Below are 22810 nucleotides of genomic sequence, written 5' to 3'. Positions count from 1 at the left end.
TTCCAGTCCAGTGTTTCTCATGATGTACTCTGCATAGAAGTTAAATAAGCAGGGTCACAATATACAGCCTTGATGTACTCTTTTTCCTGTTTGGAACCAGTCTGTTGTTCCATGTCCAGTTCTAACTGTTGCTTCCTGACCTGCATATAGGTTTCTCAAGAGGCAGGTCAGGTGGTCTGGTATTCCCATCTCTCTCAGAATTTTCCACAGTTTATTGTGATCCACACAGTCAAAGGCTTTGGCATAGTCGATAAAGCAGGAATAGATGTTTTTCTGGAACTCTCTTATTTTTTCGATCCAGAGGAAGTTGGCAATTTGATCTCTGGTTTCTCTGCCTTTTCTAAAACCAGCTTGAACATCTGGAAGTTCATGGTTTACATACTGCTGAAGCCCGGCTTGCAGAATTTTGAGCATTACTTTATTAGGGTGTGAGATGAGTGCAGTTGTGCGTTAGTTTCAGCATTCTTTGGCATTGCCTTTCTTTGGGATTGGAATGAAAACTGACCTCTTCCAGTCCTGTGGCCACTGCTGAGTTTTCCAAATTTGCTGGCATATTGAGTGCAGCACTTTCACAGCATCATCTTTCAGGATTTGAAATAGCTCAACTGGAATGCCATCACCTCCACTAGCTTTGTTTGTAGTGATGCTTCCTAAGGCCCACTTGACTTCACATTCCATGAAGTGAAGTGAAGTGAAGTCGCTCAGTCGTGTCCAACTCTTTGCGACCCCCTAGGCTGTAGCCTACCAGGCTCCTCTGTCCATGGGATTTTCCAGGCAACAGTACTGGAGTGGATTGCCATTTCCTTCTCCAGGGCATCTTCCCAACCCAGGGCTCGAACCCAGGTCTCCCGCATTGTAGACAGACGCTTTACCGTCTGAGCCACCAGGGAAGTCCGTCACATTCCATAGATAGGGATAAATGGGCACCTTATACTCAGACCAGGACTCATGCAGGCCTTGTCTTCACGCATTCGTAGAAAAGGATCTTCATATGAACTTGGTGCAGCTGATGAGAGTGAAGTGAGATAAATGGGCTGTTGAAGTCCTGGTGGCTGGAGCTGTATTAGTTATTTGTGTTGCATCTTGGAACCCTTCCTCCTCGGTAACTCCGGGGGTAGGTGTTACTTTGCTAGTTTCCAGATGAGGAAAGGGAGGCCCATTGAGGGGTTACATAGCTAGTCGGTTACCAGTGCTTCTTCCTTTGTTCTGGGCCAGTGTTTTGTAAGGTATAAAATCATATATGTCAAATCGGCTTACATATATTAGCTTTAAGCACATAAATTATATGTAACATAGTAGATGTATTATAGGATAATATATAGTAATATGGTATGTAATATAAAATATGCATAATACATTACTGCATACTATGTTAATACAGTACATTATATATTATGTATTAGTACCTTACCTTATATATTGAGCAAACTTTAAATTATATATCAATAAAAATAGCTTTAGGATTCCAAAACTTAATAAGCCTCATTTTACTTCCTCATGAGGAAGTGATATATGTTGTGTGGGATAAGGAGTGTATTATATAGTGGCAGAGAAAGCATGGAGTGAGAGAACGGGGTTACTGGTTGCCGGTCCTGATGCTACCAGTTGCTGGGTATCACTTAGAATCTCTCTTTTTCTCACCTGTGAATTGAGAGGATTGGGGTCAGTCTGAAGGAGTTCTTCCTGAGATGTAGCTCAGCTTTGCAGATGAGTTGAGGAGCAGTCTCCGCGGCTGTCAGTTGATAGAGAAGCTGAGTCCATTGGCGCTCTCCTTCCTAACTTCCTCTTCTCTTCTGAGAAAGGAGTCATGGTGTCTCCTTCAAAGATCACAGCTTTTGAGCTGTCGACTTGCCCTTTGCTATCTCCCCTCCATTCTGCTTTGGGTCCTGAGATACAAGTAACTGTTCAGCTACAGACCGTTTCGTGTTCATTGATGTTTCCCAAGGGCCTCAATTAGTGCTCGGCCTGGTCAGCCTTGTTGGGTGGCTCACTAACACGTAGGAGCTCACAGTTCTGTGCAAAGGCAAATGCTTGTTCTGTCACTGGAGCACTGGACATTTGTGCAAGGTACCCGTGGAGGGCACAGGAAGGGTCCTGTTGGGTAGGCAGAGTTAGCATGGAATGACTTTAGGATGATTTGAGCTGAAGTTTGAAAGGCAGTTCTCTCCCAAGATGTGAAGGCATTGTAGGCAAAAATAAAGGCAAAGAGATGGCAGCGAGTGGCCAGTGTGGGTAGAGAACAGGTTATGAAGTGTTGGGGGAAAAGCCTTGGAGGTTGTGGTTGGAGAATGAGGCCGTAACCAAAAGAAGAGGAAGTCTTGAATGCCACGCAGAAAACTTTGTCCTTTCTTGTTAACAGAGGCAGCTGTTGAAGGACTTGAAGTGAGAATTACCATAATCATTTCTGTTTTAGGAGGGATATTGATGATGCCATGAATTAGGGCAGGGGAAACAGGATGGGAGAAGGGACAGCAAATCATTAGCTGTTTAGGGGTTGAGGAGGTCACGGCTCAGAGAATGAGGGAGAGAGAAGGGTCGAGAACTGAGTTTTTATTAAGGAAGCTGGGTGGAGGTGGTGTCATGAATGAGATAAGGAAAGCAAGAGGACACAGAGGTCTTTTTTGGCAAATGTGAATTCAGCTTGGGACATGTTGGGTTGGCAGTGCTTGTGGTCTGTCCCTGGAGAGGTGTCCATTAGGCAACTCAATGTTTAGGCCTGCCTTTTGGGATGCAGGTCTTGGACTGGAGATAATGGGTTTAGAATTCATTAGTTAATCAACAGCAGTTATTAATAAAACATCAGGAGAGTGAATGAGAGTACCACCAAGAGCATGTGGAGTGAGAAGAAATCAAGGCAAAGAACAGAATGTGGAGCCCTCTAGCATTTAAGGGTGGGCAGGGGAGGACTTCCCAGGTGGCTCAGTGGTAAGAGATGTGGGTTGCATCTCTGGGTCGGGAAGATTCCCCTGGAGAGGGAAATGGCAACCCACTTCAGTATCCTTCCTTGGGAAATGCCATGGATAGAGGAGCCTGGTGGGTTGTAGTCCATGGGGTCGCAAAGAATCAGACTTGACTTAGCGACTAAACAACGGCAACACAAGGGAGGGGGAAGCCTGCAGAAGAGATAAGACTCAGGCAGAGTCCTAGGACCAGCAGGAAGGGGATGTTGGAAAAGTGGCGTGGCGGGTGGGGGATGGGTTTCTGGAAGCCGGGAGTGATGCTAAAGGGAAGTCATAAATTAGGTGCTTTGTAAATATAAAAGATGTTTATTCATATAAATACCTTGCTCAGTTGTGGCTGTTTGCTACCCCATAGACTGTAGCCCACCAGGCTCCTCTGTCCATGGGATTCTCCAGGCAAGAATAGTAGAGTGGGTTGCCATGCCCGCCTTCAGGGCGTCTTCCCAACCCAGGGATCGAGTGCACTTCTCTTGTGCCTCCTGCATTGGCAGGCGGATTCTTTACTACTGGTGCCACCTGGAAGCCTGTATAAATACAGAAGGTTATTTATTTGATCAGTGGTGACTTTTGCCTGGTATTGGGTTACAAGTCAGTCAGTGGAGTGTTAAGAAGTAGAAACTGGAAGAAGGTCCCTGAGGATGTAGCGGTGGTGGGGGGTGGGGTTGGGGGATAAGGGGGGGTTGTTTCTCCCTGTTACTTGACCTGTAAACCTTTTTGATGATTTCTGCTTTACCTTCATCTAGTCAGACAGTGAGTCTGGCAGTGAAGGGGATGTCTGAGTGTGACCTTGATTCTCAGACTTCCCGGATTTGAATACTGGCTTCATTATTGACAACGTGTATGATCCAACATGAGTTATTTAATCTGGCTTTGCTCCAGTCTCCTCACCTGTACAGTGGACATAATAAAATTATCTCATAGGATTGTGAAGGATTAAATGAGCCAAACACTTGGTTTAACATCAGTGCCTGGCACCTAATAAGCACTCGATGAAGGTTAACTTTTTTTTTTAAACAACTTTATTGTGGTATAAGTTACATATAATAAAATTCACCTGTTTTCTGTGTATAGCACTTTCTAATGAATTTACAGACTTGTGCAACCATCACTGCTTTCCAGTTTTAGAACATTTTCATCACCCCGATAAAATCTCTCATGCCCATTTCCAGTTAATCTCCATTCTTATTCCAGCCTTAGGCAACCACTTACCTAAGATATTTTCCATCTGTACAGAGTTCCCTTTTCTGAGCATTTCAGGTAAATGGAATTATACAGTATGTGGCCTTTTGTCCCTGGCCTCCTTAACTGTTTTTCAGGTCTGTCCTTATTGTAGCTAATTTCAGAATGTCACTTCTTTTTATCGATGAGTTCTAGTCCGTTGTATGGATGTATAATGTTTTGTTTATCCATTCACCAGAAGATGGATGTTGTTTCCACTTTTGCTGTTATGAATAGTGCTGCTCTGTACGTTCCTGTGCAAGTCTTCTTTGTGTGGACATATGCTTAATAGCTTCTTAATTGGTCCTTTAGCCTCCTTCAGGGGTCCTCCTGCTTCTGTTCTCATCCCCCTCTAATCTGTTCTTCACACTGTAGCTACAGTGATCTTTCTAAAATGTAAGTCTCTTTGTGTCATTACCCTGCTTAAAATCCTTCACTAGTGCCTAGCTGCCCTCAGGATCAAGTTCAACCCCCTGACTTGAAGGATTTATTTACTAAGAGTCTTCAAAATCCACAATCTTATTTCCCTCTCCACCTTCTGTTTCACTGAGCCCCCTCCTCAACTTCCTGCTTCAGCCATTCTTTTCTTCATCCATATTGTTTACTTTATTTAACCATTCACTTATTAACTAGGCTTATTGAGGCTCTGGGGTATAGTACTGGACAGGACAGCCAAATCCATGCTTTCCTGGAGCTTTGTTTCTAGTGAGCAAGACAGGCAATAAACAGGAAAGTATCAGATAGTGATAAGTGCTATTAAACGAGTGAAAGTTCCTCTGTCCTTTCCGACTCTTTGCGACCCCAAGGACTATACAGTCCATGGAATTCTCCAGGCCAAAATACTGGAGTGGTTAACTGTTCCCTTCTCCAGGGGATCTTCCCAACCCAGGGATCAAACCCAGGTCTCCCACATTGCAGGTGGATTCTTTATTAGCTGAGCCACAAGGGAAGCCTGATAAGAAAATAATAAAAGGATGATATGATACCTAGGGGTTAGAGGTGCTGATGACTCAAATCTCATGGCCTGAGTCTTCCTCGTTGCCTCCATGCTATTGCCAACTGCCTGTTTGATATTTCCACTTGCTGTTAAGCCCTGCTGCTTAATGATAGCTTCATGTGGTACCCTCTTCTTTCTTTTTAATTTTTACAATATTTGGTTTTGACTGCACTGAGTCTTTGTTGGTGCGCATAGGCTTTCTCTAGTTGCAGTGCTTGGACTTCTCATCGTGGTGGCTTCTCTTGGAGATGGGCACGGGCTTCATTAGCTGTGGCTTCTGGGCTCTGGAGCACAGGCTTAGTAGTTGCTACTAGTTGTGGCATGTGGGCTTAGTTGCACTGGGGCTTGTGGAGTCTTCCCAGACCAGGGATCGAACCCATGTCCCCTGCATTGGCAGGTGGATTCTTAACCACTGGACCACCGGGGAAATCCTAATTCCCTCTTCTTATAGTACTCTTATCCTACTCCTTCTGTTCCTAAGTACTGTTCATCTAGCCTGAAGTCTAGCCTAGTTCCTGGCACAGAGTTGGTGCATAAATAAATGTACTGAAAGAGGGATTGTTTGTGGTTAGCCTTGAACGGAGGGAGGGTGGGAGGGACACCATTTCATTTGGGACTGGAGGGAAGGAAGGCGCTAAGGCCTGCTGCAAGTGTAAATTAATTTGGAGGATGAGGGAGGAAAGTTGGAGGAGTTCTGATGGCTTACATTTTCTCAGAGATTACAATTTCGTGTACAGTATAGAATGAGGGAAAGAGTCATTTATAATGAGCAATGCATTAGAAGAAATGAAGAAGCAGTGCTGTGGGGTGCATCTTGAAACCTTAACACTCTTCTTGGTTTTAGCTTCACAGCGATCAGATTTAGTCCGATTTCTTTAGGCCATTCGTTACACACATTGCCATGGATGACTGGCTTACTTGGATGCTATTGTACTGTTTTCTTTCTTGTTCTCTTATAATTGATTTTATTTTGATGTTACTCTTTTCAGCTTTCGGAAAATGTGATTGATCGTATGAAGGAAACCTCTCCATCTGGCCTGAAGTCTCAGCGGTATTCTGGTACTTATGGTGCCTCAGGTATTTCAGAGTTTGAATTTCTGAGTTCTTAGTAGAAAACCTTTAAGCGGTGAAAGTTCCCTCGATAGTCACGTTCTCCTGCACTCTGTCTTGTTACTTGGGTGCTTTTTTACAGGCGAATTGTCTTCCTTTGGTATTCATGGGGAACTGGTTCTGGGACCCTCTTGAATACTGTAGTCCATGGATGCTCAAGTCCCTTATATAAGACGGGTAGTATTTGCCTATAATCTATGTACATCCTCCCATGTATTGATCGTTTAAATCTTGTTTAGATTATTTATGATACCTAATGCACTGGATGCACTTTCCTGCATTGGAGAAGGCAGTGGCAACCCACTCCAGTATTCTTGCCTGGAGAATCCCAGGGATGGGGAAGCCTGGTGGGCTGCCGTCTATGGGGTCGCACAGAGTTGGACACGACTGAAGTCACTTAGCAATGCACTGTAAATGCCATAGAAATAATTGCCTGCATGACAAATTCAAGTTTTGCGTTTTGGGGGTTTTCCGGAATTGGTTTTTTTTTCTTCTCCCTGAATAATTTCAGTCTGTGGTTGGTGGAATCCGTGGATGTGGAACTTGCAGTTACGGAAGGCCAACTGTGTTAGCAGTTAGTATTGGGGTTTCTTTTAAAATGCTTTGATGTAAGGTAGAATAAATCTACTTTCAAACAGTCTTTGGAAATTTTTTTTTTTTTCCTCTTCCAGCTCCTGAATCCTCTGTTAGCCTTTGGAAGGTTATTTCCTAGCTTTTTGTGCAAAATGAATGACGTATAAGGGGTATTAGAGGTTTGGGAATAAGTATTTATTAAAAAAAATTGAACTTAGAAAATACTGATTTATTGTTTCCAGATGGTGAAATATCTCTAATGATTTTACTTTTTAATGGATTTCTTCAAGTTTATAAGCAGTTTATTCCTTCACAGTCTTAATTATTGATGAAAATATGTTAAATGAAATCCATGGAGGATTATTGTCTCATTTTATCTGTGGATCCTGGGGGATAAGAGATTGTTTTTCTTTCCTCTCTCCTACCCCCATCCATGGATTCATCCACCTAAACTTACTGAGCACCTGCTATGCATCTGGCCCTGTTCTTGTTGCCACCAAATTTGATGGATGGACATGCTGTGTTTTGGTGAAATGACAGCAAGGAAGTAGTTGGGATGATTCATTGTGAACTAAATGAGAATTTTCATTATTTATTAGAAAGGAGTATTGGGTGGTAAATCTAGCTGCAGACTGAAATACCTTGAGAAAGATGAGCTCCTGCACACATGCCTCACTTGGCAGCATTTGTGACCCTCTTACTAATCATTAGATTGATAACCACAGTTGAACTTCTGATGTGTTCAGAGCAGAAAGTGCCGAGATGAATAAGAAATAGTTCTTGTCCTTTTAAAACTTCTTGTTTGGTAGGAGCATTAAGAAGAGTTCATAGTTCATGAAGGTTAAATAGTAAGTGGCCACTCACTCTGCCAGAAACCCTTTCTTTGACTTCTGGGCCACACTCTTGGTTTTCCTTCTACCTTACTTGGATTCTCCAAAAGTTGGCTTAAAGCTCAACATTCAGAAAACGAAGATCATGGCATCTGGTCCCATCACTTCATGGCAAATAGATGGGGAAACAGTGGAAACAGTGACAGAATTAATTTTGGGGGGCTCCAAAATCACTGCAGATGGTGACTGCAGCCATGAAATTAAAAGATGCTTGCTCCATGGAAGAAGTTATGACCAACCTAGATAGCATATTGAAAAGCAGAGACCTTACTTTGCCAACAAAGGTCCGTCTAGTCAAAGGTATGGTTTTTTCAGTAGTCGTGTATGGATGTGAGAGTTGGACTATTAAAAAAAAGCTGTGCACTGGAGAATTGATGCTTTTGAACTGTGTTGGAGAAGACTCTTGAGAGTCCCTTGGACTGCAAGGAGATCCAGCCAGTCCATCCTAAAGGAAATCAGTCCTGAATATTCATTGGAAGGACTGATGTTGAAGCTGAAACTCCAATGCTTTGATCACCTGATGTGAAGAACTGACTCATTGGAAAAGACCCTGATGCTGGGAAAGATTGAAGGGGATGACAGAGGATGAGATGGTTGAATGGCATCACTGACTCAATGGACATGACTTTGAGTAAACTCCGGAGGTTGGTCAGAGAAGGCGATGGCACCCCACTTCAGTACTCTTGCCTGGAAAATCCCATGGATGGGGGAGCCTGGTGGGCTGCAGTCCATGGGGTCGCTAAGAGTCAGACGCGACTGAGTGACTTTTCACTTTCATGCATTGGAGAAGGAAATGGCAACCCACTCCAGTGTTTTTGCCTGGAGAATCCCAGGGACTGGGGAGCCTGGTGGGCTGCTGTCTGTGGGGTTGCACAGAGGTGAACACGACTGAAGTGACAGCAGCAGCAGCCAGGGGTTGGTAATGGACAGGGAGGCCTGGCTTGCTGCAGTCCATGGGGTCTCAAAGAGTCTGACACGACTGAGCTGAGCTGTGTACATGCTCAGTCTAGTCTTTGCTGATTTCCACTAACGTCATCAAATTGCATACCTTTTGAATCATTATGTACTTGCCTCTCAAAACTCTGTCTCTAGCCCTGACCTCTCCCTGCAACTGTTGTCTCAGATAACTGCCATCTTCAGATTGCCCCTTAGATTTCTTCAACTTAACACATCCAAAGCAAACCTTTCTGTTCTTCAGAGTTGCTTCTTCTCTTTATCTTTCCCAGTAAAGGGCACTGGGATTCACCCTTGTTTCCTCTTTTTTTTCTTTTTGATTCTTCTATTAGACTATTAGCTGATCTTATCAGCTCCGTCTCCAGAATAGGTCTGGAGGTGGTCTTCGCACATCCATCTTCACTGCTGCATCTCCAGTCGAAATAGCCACCATCTCTTACCTTGTCTTTCAGTGAAGCCTCTTAACTGGCTCCCCACTTCCACCGTTGTCCTCCGTGTGTGCTCTGCCATGCACAAGAGGCCTCAGCAGCCTTTAAAAACATAAACCAGCTCATGTCACATCCCAGTGGTGATTCGCCACATACTTCCAATATAATTTGAATTGCTTTATTGGCTTCTGGGGTACACCATGACTGATCCCTTTCTGCCTTTCCAAAATCATCTTTTGATACATGGGGATTTTTAAAAATTGGAATTTGATCTAAAATATGCTTTGTTCTGGGTTGATTTCTTTTTTACGTACTGTGTTAAGGAGATGGGGTGATGCTATGCACTGATGATGAAATAGTGAAAGAGAACATTCAATGTTTATTATGTACCAGGTACTCTGTTAAATCCTTTATGTCTGTCTTATGTAATCTGTATAACCCTATGAGGAAGGTACTATATTAAGTCATTTTACATGGGAGGAATTTGAGACTTGAAGTGATTAATTATCTTGCCCAAAGTCACACAGCTGGTGAGTAGTGGAGGTAATGGTTGACTTCAAGTCTGTTTGAATCCAGAGCAAATGCTGTAAAGCACTGTTTTATTGTAGTTTGAATGAAGCCTTGCTTCATATGTTAAAAGGATGTGAGAGAAACTACGGAAAGAGGTGCTTTTTAATGATGTTCTGCTAGAGTTTAAGAAAGCACTTTCTTTTTCTAACTGATTGTTCGTTTTTCTAGCTTTTCCCTGTGTTGGCTCTCGTTCACAGTGAGTTGAAGGAGAAGGAAGTGTTTTCCTTCTTGTCTTGGTTTCTTCAACTTGTACTTTGAGAGAACGGGTGAAGGTGGAAAGACTTTCCCTCAGTGCTTATGGTGTGGCCTTGCGGAGCATCACACTGACTTTGTGATGAGTGCTAAGGGATCCATCCCATCTCATTTCTGTTTGATGTGACTGATGAACTCATTGGTCCATGACCAGCCTGGGCACTGAAAGCTCTTTGAATGCTACCTGTGTTTTGTTGGTTGGGCTAGAACGACACTGTCTCAGTGGTAGCCATTTGTCACATGTGGCTATTCATATTTAAATTAAAACCAATTAAAATGAAGTAAAATAAAGATTTCATCTCTTCGGTGCTCGGTAACTGCCTGTGGCTAGTGGCGCCATGTTGGGCAGTGCAGGCAGAGGACGTTTTCATTTTTGCAGAAAGTTCTCTTGCACAGCTTTAGAATTTTCACGCTTCATTAGATGATTTTAATGATGCAGTGACTGCGATAGTGGAGCTAGATGGCTCTTTGTGTTTGTGAATCTAGTTTCCTGCATTTTCTACATCCCAGCTTCCCCAGGACTGCAGGTAAATGGACGCTTTAGGAAATATTTCAGGGAATACTGCCTTCACCCCAGTCTTTAACACAGCTTCCTACCTAACCTGTGCGTTATGAGTGTATTGGAGGAATTGATTTCTTAGACTCAGAGAGGTTGGTGAACATGTGCATACCCTCATATTGCCATACAAGCACTTGCTTTTTCTGTCTGCACCTTGATGTGAAAAAAGCTCAGCAGGGCTAATAGTGCCAACTCTTTGAGAATATTTCCCTTACCCATGCCAACCTAACCCAAGAAAAGAACTAAGATTTGACATACTGTTTTAAAAAGATATTGCCTTTAGGTTCAGAATGCAATTAGACTATGATTGTGCAAATTAGCAAAGATTTATTCTTCTTAAAATTTAAAGAATATGTTTATAAAAGTAAGTAGCCTCAAAGTTTATATTCTCTTTCTCATTTGGGGTTTTAGTTCATACCCAATAATAGATTTCTTAAGATTTATAATTTAGATGTGTTATGAAATAATTTTTCAAGTCTACAAAAATAATATTGATAAAAATGTCACCAGCTTTTTCTGCATTTTTCAGTGTCAAGTAAATTATATATTAAATGTGAGTTGACTTTTTAATGTTTGTTAAAATGCTTTCTTCCTTGCAGGGCTATTAATTTATACCAGCCCTCTAGGCTATTCATATGTGTGAATATAGGACAGAGTTGATGGTCTGAAAATGCTAGGATTTCTGTGTATAGGAACTAAATTTTGTTGTATATATAGTTTTGAGAATATAATATATGGTGTTAAGAAAGTGATGTCCTCTAAAGACTTTACTGAAACTATTTTTTGCCCAGCCTTGAACCAGATCAATGACTTGTTGCAGTAAGTATTTGCATGTAAAGCTGTTCAGGCAAAATAATATGCTGTGTGACACACAACAGATTGTAATGCCACTTTAATAAATGAACGTGCTCTAAAGAACTTAACTGTGTCCTTGCTGCCTCAAATTCTCAGCTGTGTTATGTGCTATCTCAACTACACTGGCTTTTTTTCATACCAGGGGAAATTATCTTTTTCAGACTGACGTAAAGGGATTGCTGTTGTTGTTCAGTCGCTAAGTCATGTCTGACTTAGAGGGTTACCTTTTCATGAACATCTTGCATTTCTCAGTGTTGGATATTGATTTTTTTTTTCCTTTCCTCCTTGATCCTTTAGTTTTTCTGGCTTATAGGGAGGTCAGACCTCTCATGTTTGATCCCACCTAATATTGAGGAAACCCTGTCCCCAAGTCAGTATGAAAAAAAACAGGCAGGAATGATACTAGGAGGCTCTTTGTTGGTTTCCTAAGCTGCTAGCAACCAGATGAAAAGGATGAATCTGGGCAAAAAGACAAAGGAGCTCACTTGTATTATTATCCTCACTGTGCAAGGTTCTCTGTACCTTTCTTGTCATTGGGAAGAATAAGAAAGATTTGCTGATTTGCTTCAAGTATATAACTGAGATCACTAAGTATTTGGCAGCCATAACAAATCGCAGGAAACCAATTTAAGCAGGAAATAGCACAGCCCAAACGAAACAGCCAATTTACGGAAACAGATTTGTCTATACGTTCTATGTATTTTTCTCCCAGCATCTGGCCCTCCTAGTTCTTTTTAAACAGCTCTTTAAGGCTCATTTAGACCTAGTATTGTAGGGAGAGTTCACAGTAACGAGCTGCACTTATTCCTTGGACTTGAGCTGCAAGAACTGAAGGGGGTTGCAGTGTCTCGGTCTCCAGCTTTTAATATGTGAAAGTTTGTTGATGCCAGTGTCTTGACACTGCACTGTTTTGTTGTTGTTGTTTTTTCAAATGTGTCCAATAACACTTCATAAAAGGAAGAAATGTATACACTGTTGATTTAAAGCTGTGGTTTAAATCAAATTCTTTAGTCAGTATATTCTGCTCTTAAAAAGAAATCCATAAACCATCCACATTTAATGGATGGTTGAACTCCATCAGTCAACAGGCATTAGCAGGGAGGTGATCTTTGACTTTGAGAAACTATTAGTTTTGTCAAATCATGTTTAACATTATAGTGTAATGAATAAATACTAATGTAGTACCCTTCACCTGCTCAGTTAAGATTTTGGAGTAGGTGAATGAATATCTAAGTGAGATCGAATAGATAAAAGGTCTAGGAGGTGCTTTAGGACTTCAGAGGAAGAAGATCAAGAGCTTGGGCGGCAGACCATCCAGGAAAGTGGACTTGAGCCAAACCCTGAGGATAAGAAGGATCGGGGTATTGGTGCTGAAGTTGTTCCCGGCAGAATCAGTGCAGCTCAAGAGTTCAGACCAGATAAGAGGTTCCACTGAGGGTTCTCATGGGTGGGAAGGTTGGGGGGAACTTAAGTTCAATCTTATCCTATAGGGTTTAGTGGCTACTGAGCTGCTTCATTTAATTTTAAGATGCAAGTTTAGAAAATTGCATTAGTTGCTACTTTTCAAGTATACTCAGTCATTAATAACATTTTTATGCCTAAAAATGCAGTGCTGATTTTCTCCTTGATATTTTTATATTCAACAAAGAAATCTAAATGGTGAGAATGTGTTTTCCACCGTAGCACTAAATGAACCCAGTTTCATTTTCTTGAAAAAATAAGCAGCCTCATAAGCATTTTTATTTGTCCTTAGCTGACCTTATAGCAAAAAAAAAAAAAAAAAAAAGGAAAGAATATTCAGCTACTTGAGGCTGTGGAGGTAAAACAGAAACTTTGTGAGCTGGGAACGTGAAATGGTACAAGTGGAAAATGTAGAACGAGTTGGAAATTGAAGACGGAAGACAGCAGCTGTGTGGTCGAGGTGGGAGTGATGAAGGCAGAGGAGGGTTTGGGTGGAGTTGCCAACAAGGCCACGTGGCTGTCTAGTGGCAGACTCACACTTCTGTCCTTTCTCCCCTGGTCCAGGCCACTTTCCCCTGTGCCACTGGATTCATCACTGTTTGTGTTGTTTGTATGTATTTTAAGAAACCAGCACAAATAAGCACTCTGTTTTGAAATTGAGACGTGAGCATTGTTATTGTTCAGTTGCTCAGTCATGCCCAACTCTGACCCCCGTGGACTGCAGCACGCCAGGCTTCCCTGTCCTTCACCATCTCCTGGAGTTTGCCCAAACTCATGTCCATTGAGTCGGTGATGCCATCCAACCTTCTTGTCCTGTCGTCCCCTTCTCTTCCTGCTCTCAGTCTTTCCCAGCATCGGGGTCTTTTCCAGTGAGTTGGCTTTTCACATCAGGTGGACCAAGTATTGAAGCTTCAGCATCAGTCCTTCCAATGAATATTCAAGGTTGATTTCCTTTAGGATTGTCTGGTTTGATTTCTTTGCAGTCCAAAGGGTTCTCAAGAGTCTTCTCCAAGATGCGAGCATAGAAACCTTTATTGACAGTATAGTATATATTCCATGGTATTTTGGGGTGGTTGAAAGGGGAATTGCACAGAAAAGCAAAAGCTGTAGCAGAAGAAGAAAGAAATTTTAGAGAGAAGCTTAGTAGGTCTTGAAATATCAGTGAGTCACACCTTCCAGTGGTTTTTCTGTGACTTGGAACTTCTGCCCTTTGATTTCTTAGTTAACAGATTAACCACTGGCTGCTTTTCATTAGATCCTCAGAGGCCCCTGCCAAACTTCTACTGGAGCATAATTTACTTTGCACTAGTTCTTCCAAGTGGCTTGAAGTCAAGTGGGCCAGCAATTCCCTATCTGTTCCTGCATGACTAGAAATAAGCAGCTCTTCTGTTAGCGTGTGTTGCATTCTATAGACTGGAGATGTAGTTATGGCGTGCAGTCACAGAGCTCAGGAGCTGGAAGGCTGGAACTTTAGTGACCTGCGGAAAAAGAGAAACTGTTTTGAAGAACCTTTTTTTTTTTTTCCTGCAGTGGGTTTTGGACACTAAAAGGATAGTGTATTGCACTTTCTGATAGAACAAGTGTTGTTATTGGGTATAACAGTCAAGTGAATCATTAATATCACTCATAATAGTAAATAATAACCATAAACCGCAAAGAGAAAACAACTGTAAACTGTTTTATAATCATACCTCAGGGTTTATGAAAGAAAATATCAGACCTTGGTTGTATAAGCAGCTTGAAGGAATTTTAAAGTATAGGGCATATAATATGTAAAATCACTATTTTTAATTTAACTTTAATATGCCAGGGGTAAAATAAACACTAGGTTAATAGTATTTTTGCCTTTCTTGGAATTTGATTGACTTTGAGGGTGTCATTTAGATGGCTCAGATTTCTTCAGACAAATTGCCCGAGAGAATTTGAAATTAATGCTGCAAGTAGAGGTGTTCAGAATTAATTCACAACCCTTCGTTGTGTCAACCAAATTAGTAGACTGTTGATGTTGATGACAGTGTTTTTCCTCTAAGAAAACATTTTAGAAAAGTAAAGTCTGACCCGGCGCTTCATTTCTTCCTTTTCCCCTTTCCTGGTTCCCTGGTTTGTTCGGAATTGCCTGGCCAGTGCTCTGTATTAGGCCAGGTCCGTGCTAGCAGGGAACAGTGAGTGCTTTTAAAGCGCTCTTTTTAGACCTGATCTGCCCCTAGAGCTGCTTGACACTTTGGGTTGACAGCTGTCACTGTACTTGAGTGTTTCTTGAAAAGTGTTGGGAACCCACGTGAATCACTATGGTAAGGCTCTTCAGACTTTTTCACAGAATTGCTATGGGATGCTTAAAACAACATCCTGGTTGTGCATGTCTTGGTTCCCTTGACTGAGTGGTTAATCGAAATATGGGTTTTAATATAGCCGGTGTCAAATGATTGGAGTTTGAAATTACAGGGTGGTAACGATAACTGTCTCCTTGCTTAAAGGCCGGATGTGGTTAGACCATCTTGCACATTGTATCATTGGTAGCTGGATGGCTGCTGAAAGCCCCTGTACATTGACATTGTTGGTGGGACTTGACTTATTTACCTTTATGTTTTTGCTGCTTCATCCCCATTGTTGCTCTTGTCCTGCAGGGGACACCACAGGCCTTGCTCTGCATGTGGTGAGTAGCAGTAGAACCTTGCTCTGAATTTTCTTTTCCCGCTCTCAGGTCTTAGAGTTTCTCCCGTCCCCGCTATCATTGCTTTAGTCTGGCCACCAGTCCCTCTTCTCCTCCCATGTTCTAACCATCTCTTGGTTGGGGTCACGGCCTGCAGTCTCACTTTCCCCAGTCTGTTCCCACTGCAGTCCTAAGAATCTTTCCAGAGTATGGGACCAGTCATGTCATTCCTCTGTTTAAAACTGTAAAAACTCCACCTTCCTCTTAGGTGAAGTCTAGGGCTCTTTTACGTAGCCAACAAGGTTCTGCACAGTCCTTCTGCGCTTTGATGTCCTGGATCATCCCCCAGACCTGCCTGTGTCTCTGTCTAGCCAGAGGGCGATTGTTGAGTCCTTGAACTTGTCCTTTTTGGTCTTTCTGTCTCACTGCTGTTCCTTCAGCTGTCTATCCTAGCCCACTCTGTCTCCTCCCTGTCTTTTATCTGCTGACTCTTCCTCATTGTTCAGGTCCCTGCCTAGAAATCACTTACTTAAGAATTTTTTTCTGACTCCAGGTCTGGCTTTCTGTGGGGTCACCCAGCATCCTGGGTGTACTGTTCTGTTGCAGCCCTTAGCACGTGGTGCTGTGACTGCGATCCATTCACCTCTCTCCCTCGGATCCACAGCTCTCATTTACTCATTTGTCCTCTTGGGACCTCCTTTTATGATACTTTTTTTCTGCTCTCTGACTTATTTGGTATTGATCTCTCTTTGCTAAGGTGAAAAGCAGTTACAGGCCAGTCTTTGCTGTAGGTAAACATTGATGTTTTGAGGAAGTCAGAGTTGAGGCGGTTTCTTTTCCTTCAGGAGCTCCTCTTCACCATCTCGTCTTCCATTTGGCTGCATCTCCATTATCAAATATCATAACTTTCTTCTTCTGAAAGGATGAACTCTCTGCCCTCATTCACTTCCTTAAGGCCCCGGGACAAGCTCTTTGACACCTGGGGTTTTGGTGTCTGAAAATTCAGGCATGTGGAGGATTAGTTTGGCTTCTGGTCGAGGATGGTCTTCCCTGGTGGCTCAGGTGGTAAAGAATCTGCAGGAGACCTGGGTTCGATCCCTGAGTTGGGAAGATCCCTGGAGAAGGAAATGGCAACCCACTCCAGTATTCTCGCCTGGGAAATCCCACTGACAGAGTACCCTGGTGGGCTACAGTCCACGGGATTGCAGAGAGTCTGACTTGACTGAGCAACTAATGCTTCTTTGAGGATTGAAAAGAAGACCCACTGCTTGGATTCCATTAGGCCAGCAGAGGAGGACCAGGGATCTGGCTCCTCTGTATGTCCAAGCACATAAATAGTTAAGCCCTAAGGACAAAAGAAAAACTAAGAATGTCTTAGCTAATTTGGGCATTTACCTGGTGCATCCCATTTTCTCCTTATCACCCTGTGCCACAGTGACAATAAGTCATATAACTTATCAGATTTGCTTTACATCTTAAATCCTTCAGATGTAATTAGTTCTGCTGTTGACATAATGGTCATCTCATGACTTTAAAAAATAAGATAAAATATTGATTGCTGTCTGTCATTTTTGAGGATGAACCAGAGGAATGATATGAAAATCAATTGCTATAATCAGGATAGATTGTTTTAAATAAAAATTATTAAAGCAGTATTTGAGATTGACAGTTTTACCCAAAACATTTTTATTGTTCCACTAATGCAACCAGCTCAGTTATGGATTCTGCATATTGTCCTATAATTATTTGAAGAAAATTAATTTAACAAAATATAATTACTTTGACAAAACACCTCTAACAGTCCTCAATTTTCTTTCTTATAACTTGCACTTTTAGCAAGAAGAGATGACTTTGACTCTGTGTACCACATGCACTCTTGTAGACAGATAGGGCCAGTTAAATCTGTTCTCTGGTATGGCCAAGCAGCTTTTGTTTAATTTTATGGATCAGCATAGATACCTACAGGGCATAGTGTGTTTTTAAATAACATGTTGATTTCTTTGGGAATTTTATGAGATTGTGCTCATAGACTACTTTGGTGACATCTTTATACAACTTTTCTAAAAAGATTGCTTTCATATTCTTTTTCAGAAACCTTTTAGAGTGACTATTACAAGATTATGGGATGTTGTAACCCTCTTTATGATTATTCTTTGACCTTTGATATATTTTGTTAGTTTTTTAATAAAAATCTTTAAGAAAAACATGGATTGTATAATTAAGAAATAATATTTTATCAGGCTTGATAAACATACAAATGATAAATTACTTCCTCTAGTTCTTTTTTTCTTGTCCTGTTAAACATACCTCTGCTGACTTGACCGTTGTTTCATAACTCAGGTTCATCTTTCTTGCAGAAATGATATTTGCAAAAATGGCAAAGTGAAACTTTAAAAAGCAGTAATTTTTTAAGTTGCTCTTTTTTTTTCCTTATTCTTGCTTATCAGACTTTGATCTGAAACTTTTAAAGGTCATGCTACATTTTGATTGAGAACTACCTTCTCTTCGGCCAGGTAACATTCTTTGCTTTGAACAGTGCTGAGGCCTCTGTAGCACTCAGGCCTGCAGCGTCTCTTCTAGTGTGCCTCAGGAGGCATGATTTGTACTGGGCAAGCCAGACCCTGGATGGGGGCAGCAAAGGGTGACTGAAGTCACCACCTTTGCTTAGCTTGGCTGGCAGTGATGCCATGTGACTGTGTGCTTTCAGTAATGGGGCTCCAAAGGAGATGAACCCCAGTTTCTTCAAGTAAGGCTGTAGCTGAATTACCTCTGAAAAGCATGTGCACACACACACACATACACGCATACAGTGTGTGTTTAGTGTTTGAAGAGCTTTTGGCACTTAATAGTTGTGTCATCTTGTGTTAAGTTATTTCAGATTCCTGCAGAATAAGCTAGAGAGACTAATTTCATATGGTTGTCATGGAGACTAAATGAGATAATGTACCAGTGCTGAAATATATTAGCAGATAATCAATAAATGTCCCCTTCTTTTTCTCATACTTTAACAAAGCATCCAGGGCTCTTACTTCACTGCCCTTTTCACACACAGCTGACCTTTCTGTCTACTTCTGTGCCCTTATTCCAGCAAACAGTTAGTGCTGGCTGTGTGCCTGATACCTCACTCAGTGCTAAGATTTCAGAGATTAACAGAACAGAGCCATGCAGATGAGTTGTAATAGAGATAGACTTGTATCATAAAGAATGGCTTAAGGACTAACTATCTGGGGAGGTCCGGTAGACTTCATGGAAGAGGTGATGATGATTTGAGCTGAATAGTGAAGGGTGAGTAGGAGTTCACCAGTCGGCATGACGGGATTGATGGTGGGGGATGATGGAAAGGAGGAAGGCCATTTTTGGGGAGAAGTGGTGGGTGGAGCAGTTAGGATCATAAAGGGTTTAGTGATTTCTAGGAATTATAACTAGTTATATTTATTTGGAATGCAGGTATCGAGTGGGAGATCAGAGTACAAGGAGTAAATATAGGTGGAATAACAGCTAAGGGCTATGGATTTGCTTCTGTACAGAGTGCCTCCATCCCTGTGTTGTCATACTTGAGTTAACTGTGTGTGTGTATGATCAACTCAAAGGTTGCCTTATCAGGACTTTTCTTGATCTCATTTATGTTGCCTTCCTCTAAACTCACATGGCAGTCAATATTTTCTACATTGAAAAAAAAGTTGTTTATAGCTATGTTAGCATCTTTATTTTGCAGTAAGCTTTGTGAGGGCAGAATTCATACTGAAAATCTGCCTGGTCTCCTTGTGACCCATGTACTGTCTGTCTCACCTGTAGAAGGTGTTCAAGAAACACCTGAAGATGGAATGAGCGAGTGGAAGGAGCCATGAGCATCAGCATCCCAGCTTCTTCAAAACACTTTTGACCTCAAGACACTGTGTTCAGTGAAAGAAGCTGGTCTTAAAAGACCATGTACTGTCTGATCCTGTTTCTATGAAGTGTCCAGTATAAGCAAATCTATGGAGGCAGAAAGTATTGGGTTAATGGTTGCCTGGGGCTGAGGGTGTTGGAGGTGCGGTTAGGGAATACAGATGACTGCTTCTGGTGGCTCAACTCTGCAAGTCTATTAAGGTGCACTGAACTGTACACCCTATATATGTGAATTTTATGGTTTTCTTTGAATAACACTGTTAAAAGGCACTTAAAATCTTTTCATGTTTGTAAGAAGCATCTTCGAATGCATATTTTCTCTGTTCCTGTGTTTGCAGCATTCACTTAGGGACTTGCATGATGATATTTATTATTCTGTTTAAAAATTTTGACTTGGCTCAGTAGAATGGAGGTGAAGAAGAGCTTTGGGAATTCATACCCCTTTCAGAGACGCTGGGGAGTGTGAGCCAGGGCCTCTGCCGAGCCTGTGCTAGGTGAGCTCGCTCTCCGGTCAGAGGAGCATGGCAGTCACTCAGTTTAGTACCAGCAGAGTGGCATTGTTGGATGTATTTGAACAGTACATTTTTATTTTTCAAGTTTTTGAAGAAGTCTGTCTTTAGGGAATTACGTACCGCGTCATCTTAATAACAAGAAAGAGCATTCGCTGAAGAAGAAGAGATGGTGCTGTTTTTCTGTCGCCTTTGGAATAAGAGAAGGAGATCCAGGTAGTTTTTCAGCCTGTTGATCTTGTTTTTCTTATTAACAGGTACTTCATTTTAAAAAGCTGTTTAATGCTAAAGCATTTATGATGCTATACATATTAATATAACGTGTTCCCTTAGAGAAATTGTGGTTTTCTCTTTTCTCCCACTGTGTAGGAACTAGTAGTTTCTGTGTTGATGAAACAGCAGGGAGCACCTATTTCTGGTGTGCCTATTCATGCAAATTTAGCCCTCTTGAAAATGAACAAAGATCATAACCAGAAGGTATTCATCATGCAATCTATCCAAAAGAAATCATGAATGAAATCATCATCAAATAACTTAAATAAAACAGTTATTTCCTGACACTATATCACCAAGTATAATTTGGGACATTTACCATTATTATGTGTGCATTTTTCTTTTTCATATGATTGCCAACTATCTTTAAAAATGGGCTGCTTCAGATTTCTGTTTTGGGGAGGCTGATCTGATCTACTTGACCTTGATTTCACTTGAGTAGTGGCCGTGGGTGGTTCTTCATCATAGATCTGATTGTTACTCGGGTTTCTTCAGCGCCTCTATGAAGCAAAGGCACTGCATTTGATGTCTCTTCATTTAGCTTTGCAACTAGCAGAATGTTAGCAGGTGCTTCCGCCTGAGGTCTTAAATGGGAGGGCTTAGTAGGGCTGAGAGAGCAGAGTCAGGATTCGGTGGGAGATTTTCAGTAGGCCCCCTGCCCCTCCTGTGTGTCACCCAAGAGGTAGCTCAGACACCTACCTATTTAGTAAATGCCCAGGGCTGTGGTTTGGTGGAAGGAGCAAGGATGTTGATAGATCTCGAAGACCTGACGTGGCTGAGCACGGGTCTCAGCTCTGCCCCTTACTGTGTATGTCACTTGAGGGCAATGTGTTGAACCTCAGCTTTCCTCAGTCTGGTAATGCCCAAGAGTGATAGGGCTTTATGGGCTACAGCCACTGCTCTTTCTTGGGCCATTTTTGATTATTGAACAAAGAAACTCAAAATGCATTTTTCCCAAAGAAAGAATGAGTGCAGCTGAAAATAATGTTTTTATAAATAATTCTTCAGGCTTACCATGGATTCTTGGGTTAACTTGGAAACCCAAATACCATTTCACTTTTAATGATGAATTTACAATGAGCTTTGCCACTGCAAAGTTGTTGGCACCTTCCCATAGCTCTCAATCAAGGTTTCTTTATGCCTTGTGAATGGGCTGAAATGGCTCACTTTCGTTTCCAATATTTGGGTTCATACATGGTCTGTATGTGGTTCTCATTGAAACAGGCAGCAAACAAATATTTGTCTGCACATATACACGCAGATTGTATGCAAATGACGTGTTAACCGCAGAGACGTTAGTATAGACATGTTAGCAGGTTAATTAGTAGTCACTGAAGATTCCTTGCAAAACATGTGAACTTATATCAGAGAGAAACTTTGTTCCATCTGCTGCTGTGCCCAAGGCTGGTGTGGCTGGACAGTGGAGTGAAGGGGTTGTCACAAATTTGCTTTTATAATAGCCTATATAATTTGGCTTTTGTTTATCTGATTTTTCAGGTTGATAGTGGTGGCTTTTTTGTGTGTGTTTCTCTATTTCAGAGTGATTACTCTTGCATTTCTCCCCATTAAACTCTTAAGTAGGAGGGAGAATTTAGCACAGGCACACAGCACTAATTTCATGCTGTGTCAGGCCGTTTTTCAGGGAGGGTCAGAGCCTGCACACGTCTGTTGTTGTCGAATCAGGTAGAGGCGGTGTGGTGCAGGAGGGCAGCTTACGCTTTGGGACCCATCAGCCCTGAATCCCCACAGGCCAGTCACAGCGATTTCTTTGTCTGTACGATTGGGCACTGATTGTTGTTGTTCAGTCGCGAAGTTGTATTCGACTCTTTGTGGCCCCGTGGACTGCAGCTTGCCAGGGTTCACTGTCCTCTGTCTCCTGGAGTTTGCTCAGACTCAAGTCCCATTGAGTCGATGATGGTATCTAACTATCTCATCCTCTGCCTCCTCCTTCTGCTTTTGCCTTTAATCTTTCCCTGCATCAGGGTCTTTTCCAGTGAGTTGGCTCTTCGCATGAGGCTGGCCAAAGTGTTGGAGCTTTGGCTTCAGCTCAGTCCTTCCATTGAATATTCATGGTTGATTACCTTTAGGTTTGAGTACTAATTACCAGAGGGGTAACTTGAAGCTTAGAACATTGCTTAATAAATAGAGACTGTTTAAATTCATGTGTTATTGGCTCGCTGGTTGGAAATAACTTCTATCTCAGCCTTATTGGCAACTAGCCATTTTACCTTGTACAAGTTTATTTCTCTGAGCCTTAATGTTCTTATCTGTCAAATGGTGGAATGGACTCTTATCTCTGATATTCCTTGGATAGCTTGTGAGCTTTTTTGATAAGAACCATTTTCATTCATCTTTGCATTCCAGCACTATTACGTGGGCAAGACATTTTGTGATTAATGATTGAGTTTGATATTTTCCCACTCAAGTCATAGTTATATAGTTATATGTAATTACAGTTACGGTCTTACTTGTGTATGCCTGTGAACATTTATAAGTGGAAATTATATCATTTTTTGAAGTTTGTCTCCAAACAACCTGAAATATACTTTTATCTCTAGAAGTATATAACATATATAAATGCATGTGTGTGTATGTTCTGGTGTACCAAAATTTAAAATTAGGTAAAAATACGTGAACATGAACAATGTATAAGGATATGCATT

General features: G+C 41.7%; 1 protein-coding gene across 1 annotated transcript in view; it reads left to right on the top strand.

Moving 5' to 3' along the window:
* The window catches only part of CHCHD3 (coiled-coil-helix-coiled-coil-helix domain containing 3), a 285117-nt gene that overhangs the window by 7706 nt on the left and 254601 nt on the right, over positions 1–22810 (top strand). The window contains exon 2 of the mRNA XM_040259657.1: positions 6165–6252. Within this exon, the coding sequence (XP_040115591.1) occupies positions 6165–6252 (88 nt within the window). The remainder of the gene's footprint in view (positions 1–6164; positions 6253–22810) is intronic.

Source organism: Oryx dammah, unplaced genomic scaffold (genome assembly GCF_014754425.2).
Source record: "Oryx dammah isolate SB20612 unplaced genomic scaffold, SCBI_Odam_1.1 HiC_scaffold_18, whole genome shotgun sequence".
Lineage (NCBI taxonomy): Eukaryota > Metazoa > Chordata > Mammalia > Artiodactyla > Bovidae > Oryx > Oryx dammah.
This window is presented reverse-complemented; position numbering and strand designations above follow the sequence as displayed.